The 16947-nt window shown below is 41.2% G+C and overlaps 1 protein-coding gene across 2 annotated transcripts in view; it reads left to right on the top strand.

Moving 5' to 3' along the window:
* The window catches only part of STRN3 (striatin 3), a 1528247-nt gene that overhangs the window by 1206382 nt on the left and 304918 nt on the right, over positions 1–16947 (top strand). For both annotated transcript variants that reach the window (XM_044073816.1, XM_044073815.1), the window contains one exon: positions 2658–2779. In XM_044073816.1, coding sequence (XP_043929751.1) covers positions 2658–2779 — 122 coding nt within the window. The remainder of the gene's footprint in view (positions 1–2657; positions 2780–16947) is intronic.

Here is a 16947-nt window from a genome sequence, read left to right as displayed (position 1 = left end):
AACAATAATCATACAGAATATTATATTTGTAAAGTAGCATAAAGTATTCTAAGAACTAAGCCAACACAGTAATCGAGAAAGGAGATTTTGCCGATAGGGATGACTGCATTTAGGGATACAGACAATATACAAGAGGGTGCTGGAATTTATTGGATAAAACTGGCAAAGGAACTAAATTATTGGGAGCAAATAACTAGAGAGAGAAGGGTAATCGAATGGGAATACGCCAAGAACTCATTTGGACTGCATGTTAGAGATTGCCTACCCTGTCAAGGATTGGTATCAGCAAAGAGAAAGAAGTAGGGGGTCACAAATGAAAGACCAGCACTTGTAGAGTTTTTAGTACAATCTAGAACAGAAGTTGCTGTTAAGAAAGGAATAATTAAAGCATATAAAATATTGTATGATAGCTAGAAAAATCAATCATAGGAGGTTAGAAAGGATTGGGAAGCGAAATTGAATAAGCAATTCAGAAAGAAACAATTGGGGATATATGTATATCTCCCAAATATGTAACAAGGCCTGGAAGATTTAAGATCTTTGCTTGAAAGTGTTTGCATAAGTATTCTTATACTCCAAGTAGACCCCAAATAATTTTTCAAGTAGACTACAGATGTTGGAGGTGTGATAAGAAAGATAGGTAACTGGGAACATATTTTTCTGGGAATGTATTTATTTGTCGGACTTTAATGATTCCCTGCAGACTGCTCTGTTGGAGATGCTAGGTGAGCAATTTGGTGTAACTAAGGAAATTATTTTTTGAGCTATGATACAGAATAGGAATTGCCTAGACATAGTAAAGCCTTGTTGAGTCTATTTACGATGGCTGCCAAAAAAACAGTTACTAGAAAATGGAACTCAAAGTCTAAACCCACTTTACTAGAAGTATTTAAGCTAGTAACAGAGGTAAAACAACTGGAAATGGGATGTTTAGAAGAGTAGGAGCAAATTACATAGGAAAAAAATGGGATGTGAGGGATCAGTACATGCAGAGGAGGAACAATGTTTAAAAGAAGGCAGGAACTGAATGAGTTGTGGAATGATTGACAGTGACTGTGTATATTATAAGTGATGTATAATGTTTGCAGCTACAGTTATATCAGTATGGTTTGTTACGTATAATGTTTGCAACCGAGACTGTGTTGGTATGGTTTATTTTCATTTATATAAATGAAGATTGCCTATGTCATACATGATAATTTAATAAAGATGCTTCTTGTTTAAAACAAAAAGTGTATGATGTCCTCTTCATTATGTACCTGACCAGATGTTTGCAACAGTTAGAATCCCCGCAAAGGTTCTTTACCAGGAGAAACCAAAGGTATAAACACACAGTCCTATACAGATGACCTTAAAGCCCTATTTCTGTAATCCCTCTCATACTGTTCACTGAGAGGCAATCGGTACCTGACCTACAGGGCATCTTTGGATCCAGCTCTGATGGACTTTTTGCACATATGCAAAATGAACAGCGTCAGAACCACTAGATCCAAGGAATTAAATTTTGTTTGTGACATAAATAAGACATGTTGGCGAGACAGATATGTCCCTCAGAGGATCCCCATGCTCTGAAACTGGCTCCCCATCCACATGAAACAGAGTACATCCATAGCCCTGTTTAAAAGTAACCTTGACTAGTGTTTGGGAAATTAAAAGTTCACCACAGGTCTAGACCCCATGTTTTTGATGGACAGAGCTAGACAGTACTACACAAAGTAACATACCCCACCAGACGTAACCTCTAGAAGCTTCCTAATTAACATACTCCCTCGTAATAAACATCCGTCATAGATAGGGACACAGGGGTTTGTTGCAAGGCTAGGCTTATAAAGGCCATGGTGGTCATTAACCTATTACATACCTATGAATGTGGTACCTTCTTCAAAGGCATTGGTTCCAGATGCATCCTGGAAGCTGCCACCTGAACATTTGTACATATTTTCACAAAGCATTACAGAGTACAGAGAAGATGTATTTTCCAGATCTAGGACCTCCTTTGCTAGATCTGTCCTCTTAGGACTGATAGACAGTACTCCTATTCCCAGTCCTACCACCCACAGTAACTGTTGACTTTGGGAATTGCTCACAAGCATTGGATTACTACAACAATGAACTAAGGCGGGGGCTGCCTCTGAGTAAGCAGTATGATACTGAGAAGAGGGATAAGGCTTTGAGATGGTCTGCTTAATTTTTACAGTTTAGAACCTTAATTTCTTTAGTCAGAAAGCACTGTGGTCATTTCATTTCAGTTGTCTCTTAATAGTAAATGCATTTTAGAAAAATAACTAAGCCGAGTATTGTCAGAAGGTGTTTTATATTTTGGAGGTTCTTAAAAGGAGTTTCATTGTTCAGGAAAAATAAAAGGCAGCATGTTTTGATTTACAGAAGTGAAGAGTAATGTGAAGAGCGTTTGGCTGACCAGGATGTTGAATAATGTTTTGAGTTTTCAAGTGTAATTAAACTATATTAGGCAGATGTACAGATATTCTAGTGAAGTTCATTTAAATGCAGACTTTAGCTGGCTGTGATTTTTAAGCTTTTCTGCCAAACAGGAAAAAAGGTGTTAGCTAAATTTTATTTATTTATTTATTTATTTTTACTCCTACAAAAGACTGTATTGAATCTGTTTGTCTTGTGCTTATACTTTTGTTTTTTAGTGGACCAGTGTTATCTTTGGTTATTACCTCTAATGGTGAACATTGTTTTAGCGGTGGAATTGATTCTAGTATCCAGTGGTGGAACATGCCTAGTCCTAATGTAGATCCCTATGATACATATGGTAAGTTGGATCTTTCCATTTAAAATTGTTTTAATTTACTTTTGAGAAGCTCTAGTCAAATATGCATTTTCATAGCCTTCAAGAATCTTGTATACAGAGCATAATGACAGTGTTCTTTATGAAGATGAACTATAATGTTTTTTTTCCACAGTGCATCCTGAAGTGACTCATTCAAAACATAGATGCTCAGCTCCATCCTCCATAACCATAATATATTTTTTCTTTGTTTAAATTTTCTTTTGATTCCCTTTACTTTCATTAACTTGTCTTCATTTTCAAAAAAAAAAAAAAGACACATTTTATTTAAAGCAGCTTGATGAACTAGTCCCTCTCTCCTTCCCGCACTAGCATACTTTGACTACGTTCAGAGAGGAAGGAATTGGAACGGTCTATTTCTTAGACGAAGATCAAATACATTTTTACCTAGGCTACATTACTTAGTTATCTCTGTTGCAAAGGATGTACTTAAATGTCATCTCTATGAACTGCAACTTGTGAATACTTTATCTGTTGACAATGTTTTTTATCAGCTGTTGTATTAGGCTTTGTAATAACTTCATGTAACTGTAACCATATTATGTCAGTATGGAGCTTTCTACCTAGGCCTCCACTGAAAATAGGAAATTAATGCAGTCAAACTTTCCCAATAAACAAATGTCAAATAACAATAAAAGAAAAAAATGAATTTAGAGAATTAGTTAAGTCATTATTTCCCAGTTTGTTATTCACATATATGTTCCCGGATAATTTTCTTTAAACTACCACCAGATGCGTATACATGATTCAACTGGGAGAAGACAGTCTGCTTAAGAATTCAAGACGGGTATGTGAACACTCTGTTGTCCAACACAGCACTTATCTGAGGATTATTGCCTCACTAATGGCAATATTGATTTCAGCAGGAACCACATGATGTGGAGGATTTCTTCCAAGCTTTTTAAATTATGTAAGTAAGTGACCCAGATATTGCATTCACACAGAATAAGGATGGTGATGATGGGTCATCAGGATGGCCCAGTGGTAAGGTCTCTACCGCACAGCTCCAAAGTAAATCTTAAGTTCAGGTCTCTGTTCATCCTCCTGTCTTCCCGAAATTAGCTGATTTATTGACTACACTAAACTACACTAAATTTTATATATATGTATATATATATATATATATATATATATATATATATATGTATATGTATATGTGTGTGTGTGTGTACAGATGGACATATGTCTTTGAATATAAATGTGCATGTGTGTGTGTATATTTATTTTATATCTATACACACACACATTTGTTTTTCCCATTGCAAGTGTGGTCCGGTCTATGGAGCTGGCCAATTTACTTGATTAACACGTTTTGCAAGAAAGAAAGAAAATACTGGATCCAGTGTTAGAACTCATGCTCTTTTGTTTGCTGGTAGGGAGATGTGGCTTCTAAATATCTGTTTCCAGGATCTATACTTCATTGATGAATTATGAAGGATCATTTACAAGGCTGATAGTGGCTTGGTCTTCTTGATATTGAATAAGATGCCTAGATTTTTTTGACATTTTACACATATCTTGTGTTAGAGGACATGCCTGGACTGTGGAAGATGGAGGTGAATAACAGATGTCTTTGAAACTTTGATCTTTGTTTGCACATGTCCAAGAATTAATCCTTAACCAGTACAGTGTATTTTGCCTTTTTTTTACCAAGAAGGTTGTATTTGATGGGTGAAGTTTTGGTAGCAAAAAAGGCTGGAATAATTTCATACACATTGTTTGACCTTGTTTTGAATGATGAATGGGTGTGAACCACTGTAGAGAGGCAGGCAGCCATCTCTTCCTGCTGAGGCCTTAGGGCATTGACAAATAGTTCAGCAGTCTTACCAGTATATTCCACAAGACTTCAGTAATACAGGAGTCTGTCTTTAATTACAATATCGTTTCCATGAAAACATGCCTAATTGTGATAGGTGGTATGGCTAGTGCATTCAGCACTTGCTGAATGTATGGCATTCTTAAACTACTAATAATATATTGTGCTGTCTTCAGCTCCATGCATGATAGAACATCAGGTGTTCCTGTAAGTCCTCTTAAACTAACCTAACATCAAGGGACCCCTCTCGGCTATAGTATGAGTGGGTTAATCCTCTCTTCTTTTCCAGTATGGCATTTTTCCTTCACACCCAACCAATGCACCCCTTTTTGTAATGTCTACTTACTTTAAACATTGGTAAAAACTTCTTGTTTTCATTGCTTAAAATTAGTATCTTTTAATTGTCGAGTTGACTGAAAAATCTTGACCAATGAGCCACACTGATACTCTCTGTACTGGTTGGGAATAGGATCTCAGTTTGCTGCTGTGCTGTAAATCCCTGCTTTTTAGCCCAGAAACCCACAAGCATCACAGGGATAAATTCCTGGCCTACTGCATTACCAGGAGAATGGTAGTGGTTTAATATTTCTCACACAGGGATTGGTAGCAGGGTGCCATGGGCAGTCCTAGGTGTGTGCCATAATACTGCCAGAAGGACTGGGATTCAGAGTGTAGGCTTTTGTTGAAGTCTTTTGAAATGCACATCTCTTTCAGAAACAATCATCTGGTTGTTGACTTTGTTAAACTTGTGAATAGCTGAAAAGCGTATACCTCATTTCTTGTCATTAATGTTTAGAAGGACACTAAAAGAGGAAGACGTAATTGCAAGTAAAACAGTTTTGTTTAACAGTATTTATATAAAACACTTCCTGATGTGAACTGCATGCTGTATAGTAAAGCAGATTTGTGTAGTAATGTAGTCAGAGGTATTTGAAATGAGGGGGTGAGGGCGAGGCTTTTCAGTGATTGTTGTATGTGATAGATACTAAAGTAAGCAGCCCTTGACCGAATCTAAAAACATGGTGAATATAATGATAAGAGCTGATTCTCTTGCATAGTTAGTGACATTAGTGTTTTTTCCCTTTAGCAAATGTTCGGTGTGAGTTAAGAAGTGTGCAGGTGAGTGTGGTTGGACGTTTCTTTCTTATATTTCCATGGAGACAAGCTGGCTACAGGTGCAGACAGTTAATCTTGAGAATTCTGAACATTATTTGCTGATGAATATGTAAAATTAAAAGGTACAAGGGCAAGCAGGTCAGTAAAATATAGTGTGGAATTGTTGGAAGGGAGTCAGAGAGAATGTTTCTAGCAGCCTAAATAGTTCAATGCATTTACTAGAACTGTGTATAATTTAGTTTTAAGGATAGCCATTGAACTTTAAGTTAAACATTAATGTTTACAGAAGTTATACAAGCTGTTTTTCACAAGTGGGAGGTGAATAGACATAAGAAAGAACAGGCAGCAGTCAGTGTAAATGAGACAACAACTTGTAATATGCTTTAGCATGGATGATGTTAATTTTAGGTTAAGTAATGCCTGTGGGTGCAGCTGTCAGTTTGGGACAATTGTTCCTGTCAGGAGGGTTAAACTTCATTATTTGAAGATGTGTATAGTTTTGTGTATTTGTTTTAAGTTAATATGTTAATGGGGTGTTTTTGGGGGGTTTGTTTTAATGAAAACCATCAAACAAAAAAGTCTTTAATAATGTGACATAGGTTTAAATGGGGATGACAAGAAACAACTGTATAAAAGATCAGCAACACAGAAAAAAACAGAGAATGAACTGACCACAACTGAATAATGTAGAAAAGAACTTTAAAAGCATAAAAGTAAGCACTTTCACAATCCCAACAACTGACGCTTCATCAGACTAGTTTGCAACAAACAGCATCTTCAAATTTAAACAGTAAAACAACCAATAACTATAAAGCATTGAATGCAACTCTAATTGAAAGCACCACCTCCAATTAAAAATGTAAATGCATATTTGTAGCTTACTTTCCTAGCAATGCTTTCTGTTTTACTTTAAAAAAACAAATGCAGCAGTTAGTGTTTGAGTGGTCTAGCTCTAAGAAAATGTTTTAATGACAATGCACTGTTTATACCTGGTGTTTTCTCTGCCTGCAGTTGCAGAATCCATTTCTGTTCTGATGTCTCAGTCCTGTTCTTTAAGTCACCACCTCTAATGTTATGTTCCTTAATCTCAAGTACTAAAAAATTAAAAACATGTTCAGAGCCCTGATTTTTAACATGCTTAGCTAATGCACTGGTTTCTTTTTCATTAGCTTTATCTCTGATATGCTCCAGAATGTGTTCTTTCAGGCTCCTGTTAGTTTTACCTACATAAAAAACATAAACTTTACAAAAACTGAGATACACTATATGTTGTGTCCTACAATCAGCATAAAAATCAATATTTATAACAAACCTCTGACTGGGATGTGTAAACGCTATATTAGTGCAGATAAACTTGTAAGCCATGCACTGCCTGCATGGAAATGTTCCTATCCTTTGTGAAACACTATCATAATTTTTGTTCACTAGCGGTTTATAACATAATTGTCTTTTCAGGGAGTGGTTATTCTTGTAGCAAAATTGTGGCCTTACATCTATGGCCTCATCCAGTTCTTCTATGGAATTGAATATATTCCAGTTCTTTTCGAAAATCCAACAAAATATCTTAATGTCGCTTGTGTATGTAATAGGAAACCTTACTGTTTGTCGGTCATTAGTCTGCATGGTATGCCTCTCATCTATTTTATCTGAAAAAAACTGTTTCCCCTTATCATTGCGTGCTTCATACATCCCCCTGATACTAACATCTATATCGGCTACATTATAACCTCTATCTATAAATTCATCCTTCAGCATTTCCACTGCCTGATGTAATCTGTCATCTGTACTATGCAGTCTGCTAATCCTCATAAATTGTCCATTAATTATATTGTTATTAACATGTTTGGGGTGCATACTAGTTTTGTGTAAAATACTGTTCTTTCTAGTGGGTTTCATATACAGTTTCATAACTAGTTCAGTATGTCCAATTCTATCAATAGTTATATCCAAAAATGAATAGTTTCAGATGAACAGTCATACATGTAAACCTAAGGGAAATCAGTAGTGCCATGTAGATAATCAATAAACAGTCCTAATCTACTACTCATATCTCCCCACAGAAGAAAAATATCATCCACAAATCGTGCGTACCAGTTGATACTGTTGACAAACTCATTGTTTCGTAGCAAATTATTAATTTCCCAAGGTACCAATGCTAGGTTGGCGTAGCTATTGGCACACGCCAAGCCCATCGCTACACCAGCCTTTTGCAGGTAGAAATTATCATTGAATAGAAAAACATTATTTTCAAGAATCTCTAACAAATTGCATATCAGATTCACTTTGGTAATGCTAATTAGTAGGACATTTAAAATATTGAACAATAATTATAGGAACAAATCAGAAGTTGGAAAAGATTGGAAAGAGGGATTCTGTAGATAAACAGTTCACAAGGTAACAATGTGAGGACATATGTATGGCTCCCAAATATGCAACATAGTCTAGAAGAGTTCGGATTTTTTTCTTGGAAGTGTTTGTATGTGTATTTTTATACCCCAAGCAGACTTCATAGAATTTTTTCTGAGGTAAATGCTAACTATTGGAGGTGTGTGATAGGGAAGAAAGGGGTAACTGTGAACATATGATGTTAAGTTGCCTATCTCGCCTTCATTCTTGCTGGTTGGGATCGGAGCCGATCCTCGGCTCCAACTCGGCCATCTTCAATAGCTCGAGAGCTGTTTACTGGCTCGCGGCTACCCCATATCCCATGATGCCTGGCGCTAGTTACCCGGATCTCGTTTGCCGCTTCAGACTGCGAGGTTGTCTTACTGGCTCAAGCTCGTATACTTTATTGTATTTTTCAATTTTTCTAGATATTTTCCTTATAGTGTACTTAATTTATTAGTCATATTATTTCCATAGCTATAGTCACCTAAATAGCATCTATCCCTCCTGTTTTTTTATTGAAAACTCGTTTTACTTAGAGAGTTTTCCCCGCCCCCTCCCCCTCCCTTCCTTTCGTGGTAGCCGTTTAATTTAGAGGCTAACCCTTTTCTGTCTTTATCTAGTTTAAAAAAAAAATGTGTGTGTGTGTGTGTGTGTGTGTGTATGTATATATATATATATATATATATATATATATATATATATATATATATATATATATATATATATATATATATATATATATATATATATATATATATATATATATATATAAATATAAATCCACACATACAGGAACACAAGAACTGTAATCTCCTCAAAAACTCGTCCTCAGGTAGTGGTAGAGAATAAGGTCATCTAAAAATAAACCAACTCCACATCACTATAAAACAGAATCTTTATTCATTTAATATAGTATAACATCAACTATATTATAACGATTCATTATTCTTAGATGAATGTATTCTGAGATTACAGCTGTCTGTTCCTGTATGTGCTGTGGACATTTATTTATCATTTTATTTTTGAGCACAGGAGCGTTGTGTCCTACTGTGGTTTTCTTCATTTGGTTATTTTATTTCATATATATATATATATATATATATATATATATATATATATATATATATATATGAACATTTTTAGGTAGTATCTGTAGTAGTAGATTTTACTTAGTTTCAGTGCGTATTAGCTGTATAGTTTATAGTATTTAATTAGTTATACCCGCTAACTTGTATTTTATTTGCTTGTGTGTGTGTGTGTGTGTGTGTGTGTGTGTGTGTGTGTTTAACCTTGGTGTGTGTGTGGTAACTTGTCCAAGGATACTAAAGTGTCCGGATTCAAGAAGTGTGACTCATGCTGTCAGATGATGTCTCTGACAGATGGTCACACTTCTTGTGTCTACTGTCTGGGTGCGGTGCACCTGCCGGACTCTTGTTCAGTCTGTCATGCTTTCAGCCCAAGGGTCCTGCAGGAGTGCAAAAATAAGCTAATCCTTCGGGTTTGCTTAAGCCACAGGATTCACCGGCTAAGGCATAGCCTGCGAAATCCTCCAAGCCACCCAAGTCTGCGGCTCCTAGTTCTGAGCTGTTGTTGGGTGAAGCACCACCATCTGCCTCGGCTCCGGCCGGAGCCGATGTGCCTCCCTCAGTCGGCTCCAACACGAACTTCGGAGCCGTCCATGAATCGAAAGAGATCTAAGTCTCCCTCCTTGGAGTCTATACGCTCGGCTCCACGGTCACCTCTGCTCCATTTGGAGCGCAGTTATAAGTCCTCTCACTCCTCTTGGTCCTGCAGACTTTCAGATCATGATTTAGGGAGAGTGGTCAGCAGGTTGCTAAAATCGCAGGCCCTAGCAAAAATGTTGTCCAGCCCCCCTCATCAGGTGTCGGCTCCATCCACTTCTGCAGATATTCTGTCCACTTCTGCAGATATTCCTCCTCCGACTCCTCCCTTGAGTTCGGAGTCGGAGTTCGTTGGGGTTCGAGTCGTGGAACCGTCTGCTCTGATACCGTCTCCTTTGGTTCCATCGTCAGCTCCGATCCCATCCTTGGTCCCATCCTAGGAAGGATCTGGGCACCGGGACTCCCTCGTCGGCTCTGAGGGGGCGAGTGGCATCGGACCCTTGTCCGACCCCGCTCTCCCCCTCGGAGCTTCGGCACAGGTGAGCTCTGCTCCTACATCAGCTTCGGAGTTGTCCCCCTCGGTGCGGAGAGGGATTCCGATTTCTTCGGAACCGGAGTCTTCTTTGCGTCCGGTCAGGGACGCCTTCGAGGTCATGAGGAGTGTACTGGCCTCTGATCCAGTCCCACGATCAGCCCCATCGGCTCCTGCCCCTATGGTGCCTGCGTCTGCTTTTGCCCCTTCTCCTGACCCCAAGCGTGGAAAACCAGCACTCCAGGGCACCCCTTTGGGTGTTTCTTCCTCTTCCAAGGCCTCCCCTGATTACTCAGAGGAGCCACCTCGTGAGAGGAAGTGCAAGAGGAAGCACGTTGACTCCCCGGAGTCTGTCGCATCAGATACCGACTTAGACTATTCGGAAGGGTCCCCGAGATCCCCCTCTGAAGATGCCTCCTTGTCAGACATCCTTGAAATCCTTAAGCAGAGGGGAAACTGGAATACCCTAGCCTCTTCCGAGGATGAGTCAGTATTTCTGGACGTGTTTGGTTCCCGACCCTCCACCTCCTGGGTGTCTCCGCCTTTCGACCCACTTATGTCTGTGGTGGCTCGGAAGGCGTGGTCAGCTCCAGACACAGTGGAACCAACCCCCAGGAGACCTGCTAACTTTATAACTGCACCTCAGGACAAACAGTTTTTAACTAAGGACGTACCTGGAGATGCCATGGTGGTAGCAGCAGCCACAAAGGAGGAGTTGTCAGAAACGTAGTCATCTGTCCATCCTCCTAACAAGAAGTCTAGGACTATGGACAGATATGGGAAGCGAATGTTTGTTTCAGCGACCTTCTCTATGAGGTCTCTGAATTATTTGTGCCATTTCACCCGCCTTCAGAGGGATCTCCTTAAACAGCTTGGAGATGCCCTCCAAGATCCATCAGCTGAGGGGGCTCAAGCTAAGGTGACCTCCCAGCTGGCGACTCTGAATTCAGATGTTAACTCCTCCATGAGGCTCATTTCTTATGCAGCCGATGGTGCGAGTAGAGTCGCAGGCACAGGCATTGCCCTTAGGAGGCACGCATGGATGCAGTTATGTAATTTTGCGGAACCCTTCAGAGCGTCTTTCACCAATACCCCCTTTGATGGCTCCGCTCTCTTTGGATCACAGGTGAAGGACACTAACCAGGTGTGAACAGGAAGGCACGACTGTCTCTGCCGTGGGAGTCCGTTTTTCCACTCCTTCCAGACCATACCCCAAGGGTCAGAAGAGTGGGAAAATGTGGTTCCGCAAATACCAGGGAGCGTTGCCTGACACACATGGTGAGTTCCCCTCCAGAGGTAGAGGAGGGAAAGATAACAGACGCCACCCTCATGGCAGAGAGTGTCCACAGAACCAGGGCAGCAGAGAATCCTTCTCTGAGAAGCCCTTTCAGCATCCCTGAAGGGTTGCCTGGCTGCCCACCTCTGGAGGCAGTCGGGGGAAGACTTTCACTGTACCCCAAAGCCTGGCAGAATCTAACTCAAGACAAGTGGGTACAGTCAATCATATCCGGAGGTTACAGAATTCCCTTTGCTCAACCCCCGTTACCGTCAAACAAGTCCTTTCCAGATGTTCCACCCAATCTAAGGGACCAAGCAGCCAAAGAAATTTCAAAGCTGCTACAAAAAAGGGTCACACCAGGAAGTCCTAGCAGACCAGATCGGATCCGGAACTTACTCAAGGTTCTTTTTGGTACCAAAAAAGACAGGGGACTGGAGACCCATTCTGGATCTCAGCAGACTAAACAGGTCTGTACAAAGAACAAAGTTTCGGATGGTCACGCTACAGTCCATTCTACCCTTCCTGGGTCAGGGCAATTGGATGTGCTCTATAGATTTTCAGGATGCGTACTACCACATCAAAATGCACAGGCGCTCCAGAAGATTCCTTCGCTTCCGGCTGGGGGCCAGTCATTATCAGTTCAGAGCTCTGCCCTTTGGTCTCACCACAGCCCCCAGGGTGTTCACCAAATGCATGGCAGTGGTTACGGCTCACCTGAGACATCAGGGAATTCCAGATGTTTCCATATCTAGATGACTGGCTCCTCACTGCTTCCAACAGGCATCACCTCCTGCAAGCCAGGGACTACACTATCGAAACTTGCTCCAGGCTAGGTATCACAATAAATTTCAAAAAATCTGCATTGTTGCCCTGTCAGCATATCACTTATATAGGCGCAAATCTAAATACCAGGAACATGTTTGCGAACCTTCCACTAGACAGGGTATCACTAATTCACCGGCAAGTACAGATTTTGTTAACATGCAAAATTATTCAAGTCAGGTTTATCCTCTGAACACTGGGTTCCATGGCATCAGCAATTCTTCTTGTCCCCCTGGCCCACTTTCACATGAGAATCCTCCAGTGGCTTCTATTCACACAGTGGTCCTTCCAACAGCTTCCCATGTCTCTCAAGATTATGATCACAGAAGCATGCAAGAAGCACCTCGCTTGGTGGATGGTCTCCCCATCAGTGTCCCAGGGCAGACCATTTGTGCTATCCCCTCCAGTCGCCACAGTGACCACGGATGCCTCCCTGACTGGGGGGGGGGGGCATTATCAGGGCAGGACAGTCCAAGGCACTTGGCAGCCTCACGAGTACCATTTGCATATAAATGTCTTGGAGATGAGAGCTGTGCTTTTAGCGTTGCAAGCCCTTCAAGACTCTCTCCCTCCCGGGACCATTGCAATTCAAACGGACAACATGTCAGTGGTGTGGTACATCAACAAGTAGGGTGGAACCAGGTCCTATCCTCTGTCGAGAAGCACTCAGACTCTGGCAGTGGGCGATCTCTTTCCAACATTTTCTGATCACAATGTACATCCCTGGGAGTTCCAACGTCATCACAGACAGGCTTAGCAGAGCAATTCTCATGCCTCACGAGTGGTCTCTGAATCAGGTAATTGCGGAACAAATCTTTCGCAAATGGGGGCAACCTTGCTGCGACCTTTTTGCCACACCTTTCAACAGCAAGTGCAACAATTTCTTCTCCCTTCTTCCACTTCCCGGCCACTCCCCCAGAGATGCTCTAGTCCACGATTGGCCTCAGGGACTTCTTTACGCTTTCCCTCTGTTTCCCCTAATACCCAAACTCATACAGAGAGCAACTGCGTTGGGTTGCAAAATGATCCTCCTTGCCCCTTACTGGCCTCGATAGATATGGTTCCCATTCCTGCATCATTACCTTCTCAAGCAGCCTTGGATTCTGGATCCTATTCCAGATCTGCTGATTCATCATTCGGGCAGACTGCATCGATCCCTTCAAACACTCCAGCTCACAGCTTGGTTGCTCCACTTCCAACCTTAGCCAGGCTTCCTAATATTTCCTCCTCTGTGCGGGAAATTATTATCTCATCACACAAATCCACAACTAGGAAAACTTATGCTAGCAAGTGGAAACGTTTTTCTTGCTGGGCAGAGGCTAAGAATATAGATCCCTTTTCAGCCCCTGTCCACGAGATTTTGGAATTTTTAGCGGAACTCTTTCATTCTGGTTCCGCTTCTGCGACAATCAGGGTTCATTTAGCTGCCATTTCGAATTTTCACATTGGGTTGTCTTCTAATAACATCATGTCTCATAAGCTGTGTAAAGCCTTCCTCAAAGGATCCACTCTGCTTAGGCCCCCAGTGAGGGATTCCCCACCTCGGTGGGATCTAAATTTGGTGCTAGCTTCCCTAATCTTGCCACCTTTTGAACCTGCAGCATCTTGCTCCATTAAGTTTTTATCCTGGAAGACTCTCTTTCTGGTAGCCATTACTTCTGCCAGATGTGTTTCGGAACTTCAGGCTCTATGTATTCGTCCTCCATACTTAGTTTTCCATAACGATAGGGTCACTCTAAGGACCAATCCTTCCTTCCTTCCTAAGGTCTGTTCACAAAATAATTTAAATCAGTCCATAGACCTTCCTGTGTTCTTTCCTAATCACACCAATAAGGCAAAATATAAATTGCACCAGTTGGATGTTCACAGACAGCTGCATTTTTATTTGCATAGGACAAAGGACATCAGGAAGTCAGACCAACTCTTCCTTTCCTATGCTGAGGGCAGACAGGGCCTTCCAGTCTCAAAGGTAACATTATGTAGGTGGTTGTCTCACATTATTTCATTCATTTACCAGCTGAGAAACGAAGAATTATCTATCAAACCTAAAGACCACTCTACTAGGGCATTGGCCACCTCGGTGGCCTTCCAGTCTAGGTTGCCCATAGAATCTATCTGTGCAGCTGCTACGTGGGCTAACCCACATACCTTCATTTCTCATTACAAACTAGACATTACTTTCAGAAACAGAGCTGATTTGGTTCCACTGTTTTGAAGAGTCTGTTCCATTGAGCCACCCAGGATAGTAGGTGCTAGGGATGCTGTCCCAACCAGCAAGAATGAAGGCGAGATAGACAACTTAACATAAAGAAGTTATATACCTACCATAATGTTCCATGTTAGTTGTCTTCTTCTCACCTTCTTTCTTGCGTCCTACCCTCCACCCCCCTATCCTAGTGGATTGAGAGGAGCTCCCTTTTTCAGATTTCATTGACTGAACCTTCTCTGCTTGTCCTTTTTCTGCTTAGATAGCTTCACAGTTAGGCCCAAAGGGCTACTAGGGCAGAATTCTTCCTTAGGTATGTCTGGAATAGCTTTTTCAAATGAGATCTGGGTAACTAGCGCCAGGCATCATGGGATATGGGGTAGCCTCGAGCCAGTAAACCGCTCTCGAGCTATTGAAGATGGCCGAGTCGGAGCCGAGGATCGGCTCCGATCCCAATCAGCAAGAAAGAAGGCGAGAAGAAGACAACTAACATGGAACGTTATGGTAGGTACATAACTTCTTTTTTTGCGAGTGTACTGAGCTGGCGGACTTTAAAACTTCCTGCAGAGTACTGTCTCAAACATATTGGGTGAGCAAATGGATGTAATTAAGGGAAGGATTCTTTTGACCTGGGACACGTGATCTGAATTGCCAGGACATAGTAAAGCTTTGTTTAATTTAATTCAGTTAATTGCCAAAGCAAATGGAAATCACAGTCTAAGAACTCTGAAGTAGTGAATATTGTAACAGATAAAGAAACAAACTGGGATCTTTAGAAAAGGGTAGAAGCAAATTTCATAGAAGTAAATGGAAATTGTGGGAACAGTATATGCAAAATATTTTTCAGGAGTGATGTTTAAGGGAAGGCAGGACATGAACAATTTATGTAATGTTGGACTGATGGTAGTTATACCGAAGAATGTATGTGATGGATAACGTATATAACTGAGAACAAATTGAAATTTTTTTCTATTAAATGAATGTGTGTTTTCCTATGTCTTAAGTGATAATTTAATCCATCCATCCACAGCCCCCTTCCTATTTCTGCACATGGTATCAGAGTCCCTTCAACAGTGACAATCATCTAGAGCCAAGGTTTATTTAATAAAGGTGTTAAGTCATCTAGTGTCCACAGTTTTTGTTGCCATAGGTTAGCAAGAGACTGTGCCTATACCCATATTCCCCTTCATGAGGTAAGAGGCCTAGAGGAGAAATGCTCTTAGCTGTCACATCAATGTATACATCCTTTGGTATACAATACACCCATCCCACAGCTGATCATTCATTTCAAGCATACCACTGAGTGGCCTGATGTCCGAGAACAGATTGTAGAGTTAGCCTTCCTTGGGTCAGTATTATCTGAGGCTGAAGACTCTCAGCCTGTTGTCCTCCCCCCCCCACCCCCACACACTTATCCTGGGCTCAGATGGGTTTGATATTGCATGTTGAAAGAGAAGCTCCCTGTCATTCTGCACCGGGGCTTATGGTACAGTGGTGGACATGAGACAGATGTTTTGAGGTCTCCTGGGAACTGGAATTGCAGGTGTGGGAATGTGGCCTGATGCTAGTACCCAACCTGATGCAGGATTGTCATGCTCCTGCACAACATTTGGCAGTTGCTGTCCCTAGAGCCATATTCCTGTTCAGCTTACGGTATGGGCCTTTCACACTGTTGTCCCTAGAACTGGTGGAGAGACTTCCTCCTACTTGGGATCCTAAGAGCAAATTGAGCACCAGAAAGCCATTGTCTTAGAGATAGATAAGGGAAATCACTCTTCTCCACCTGCACAATGCCCTTGTGGAGAAACCTCAAAGCTTATGAAGTCATGCATTGATTTTATTTTGGCTCCATTCCTTCTCAACAGAAGTAGCTGGAGAAAGAGGAGGAGGCTTTGTCCAGTTCCATGCCTTTGATGCTAGCCTTCAAGGATGTCGTATTTGAAGTTGGTCTCTTCTGATATGGCCCACAGGAAAGCCATCACAATATGCAAGTCCTAGGCTGAGGAATTTGAGTACTTGAACTGATATCTTACGGTTGGTGCCTGTGTGTGCTCTTTGCTCCAAAATAAGATCCAGAGACTTTGGATGTTATGTAGTCCAATCTCGCCTACATTCTTACCCGTGGGTTCGGCTCCGACTCGGCCAAACTTTTCTAGCTCGAACTCTTCTATTGGCTGGGCTAAGCAGGTATCCCATGCTGCACTGCTCCATATCCCCAGATCTCGTTTGCCGCTCGTGTAGCTCGGATGTGGTCTCGCTCTTGGCTGTGGCTAAGTACCCTTTTTTTCTTGTTTATTGAGAAAATTACTTATAAACAAAAAGCTATTTTCATAGCTAGAGTCTGTTTAGTG

Source organism: Protopterus annectens, chromosome 6.part0 (assembly GCF_019279795.1).
Source record: "Protopterus annectens isolate FY-2018-M chromosome 6.part0, PAN1.0, whole genome shotgun sequence".
In the NCBI taxonomy this organism is placed as follows: Eukaryota; Metazoa; Chordata; order Ceratodontiformes; family Protopteridae; genus Protopterus; species Protopterus annectens.
Note: the sequence above shows the minus strand (reverse complement) of the source record. Positions and strands in the feature narration are given on the sequence as shown.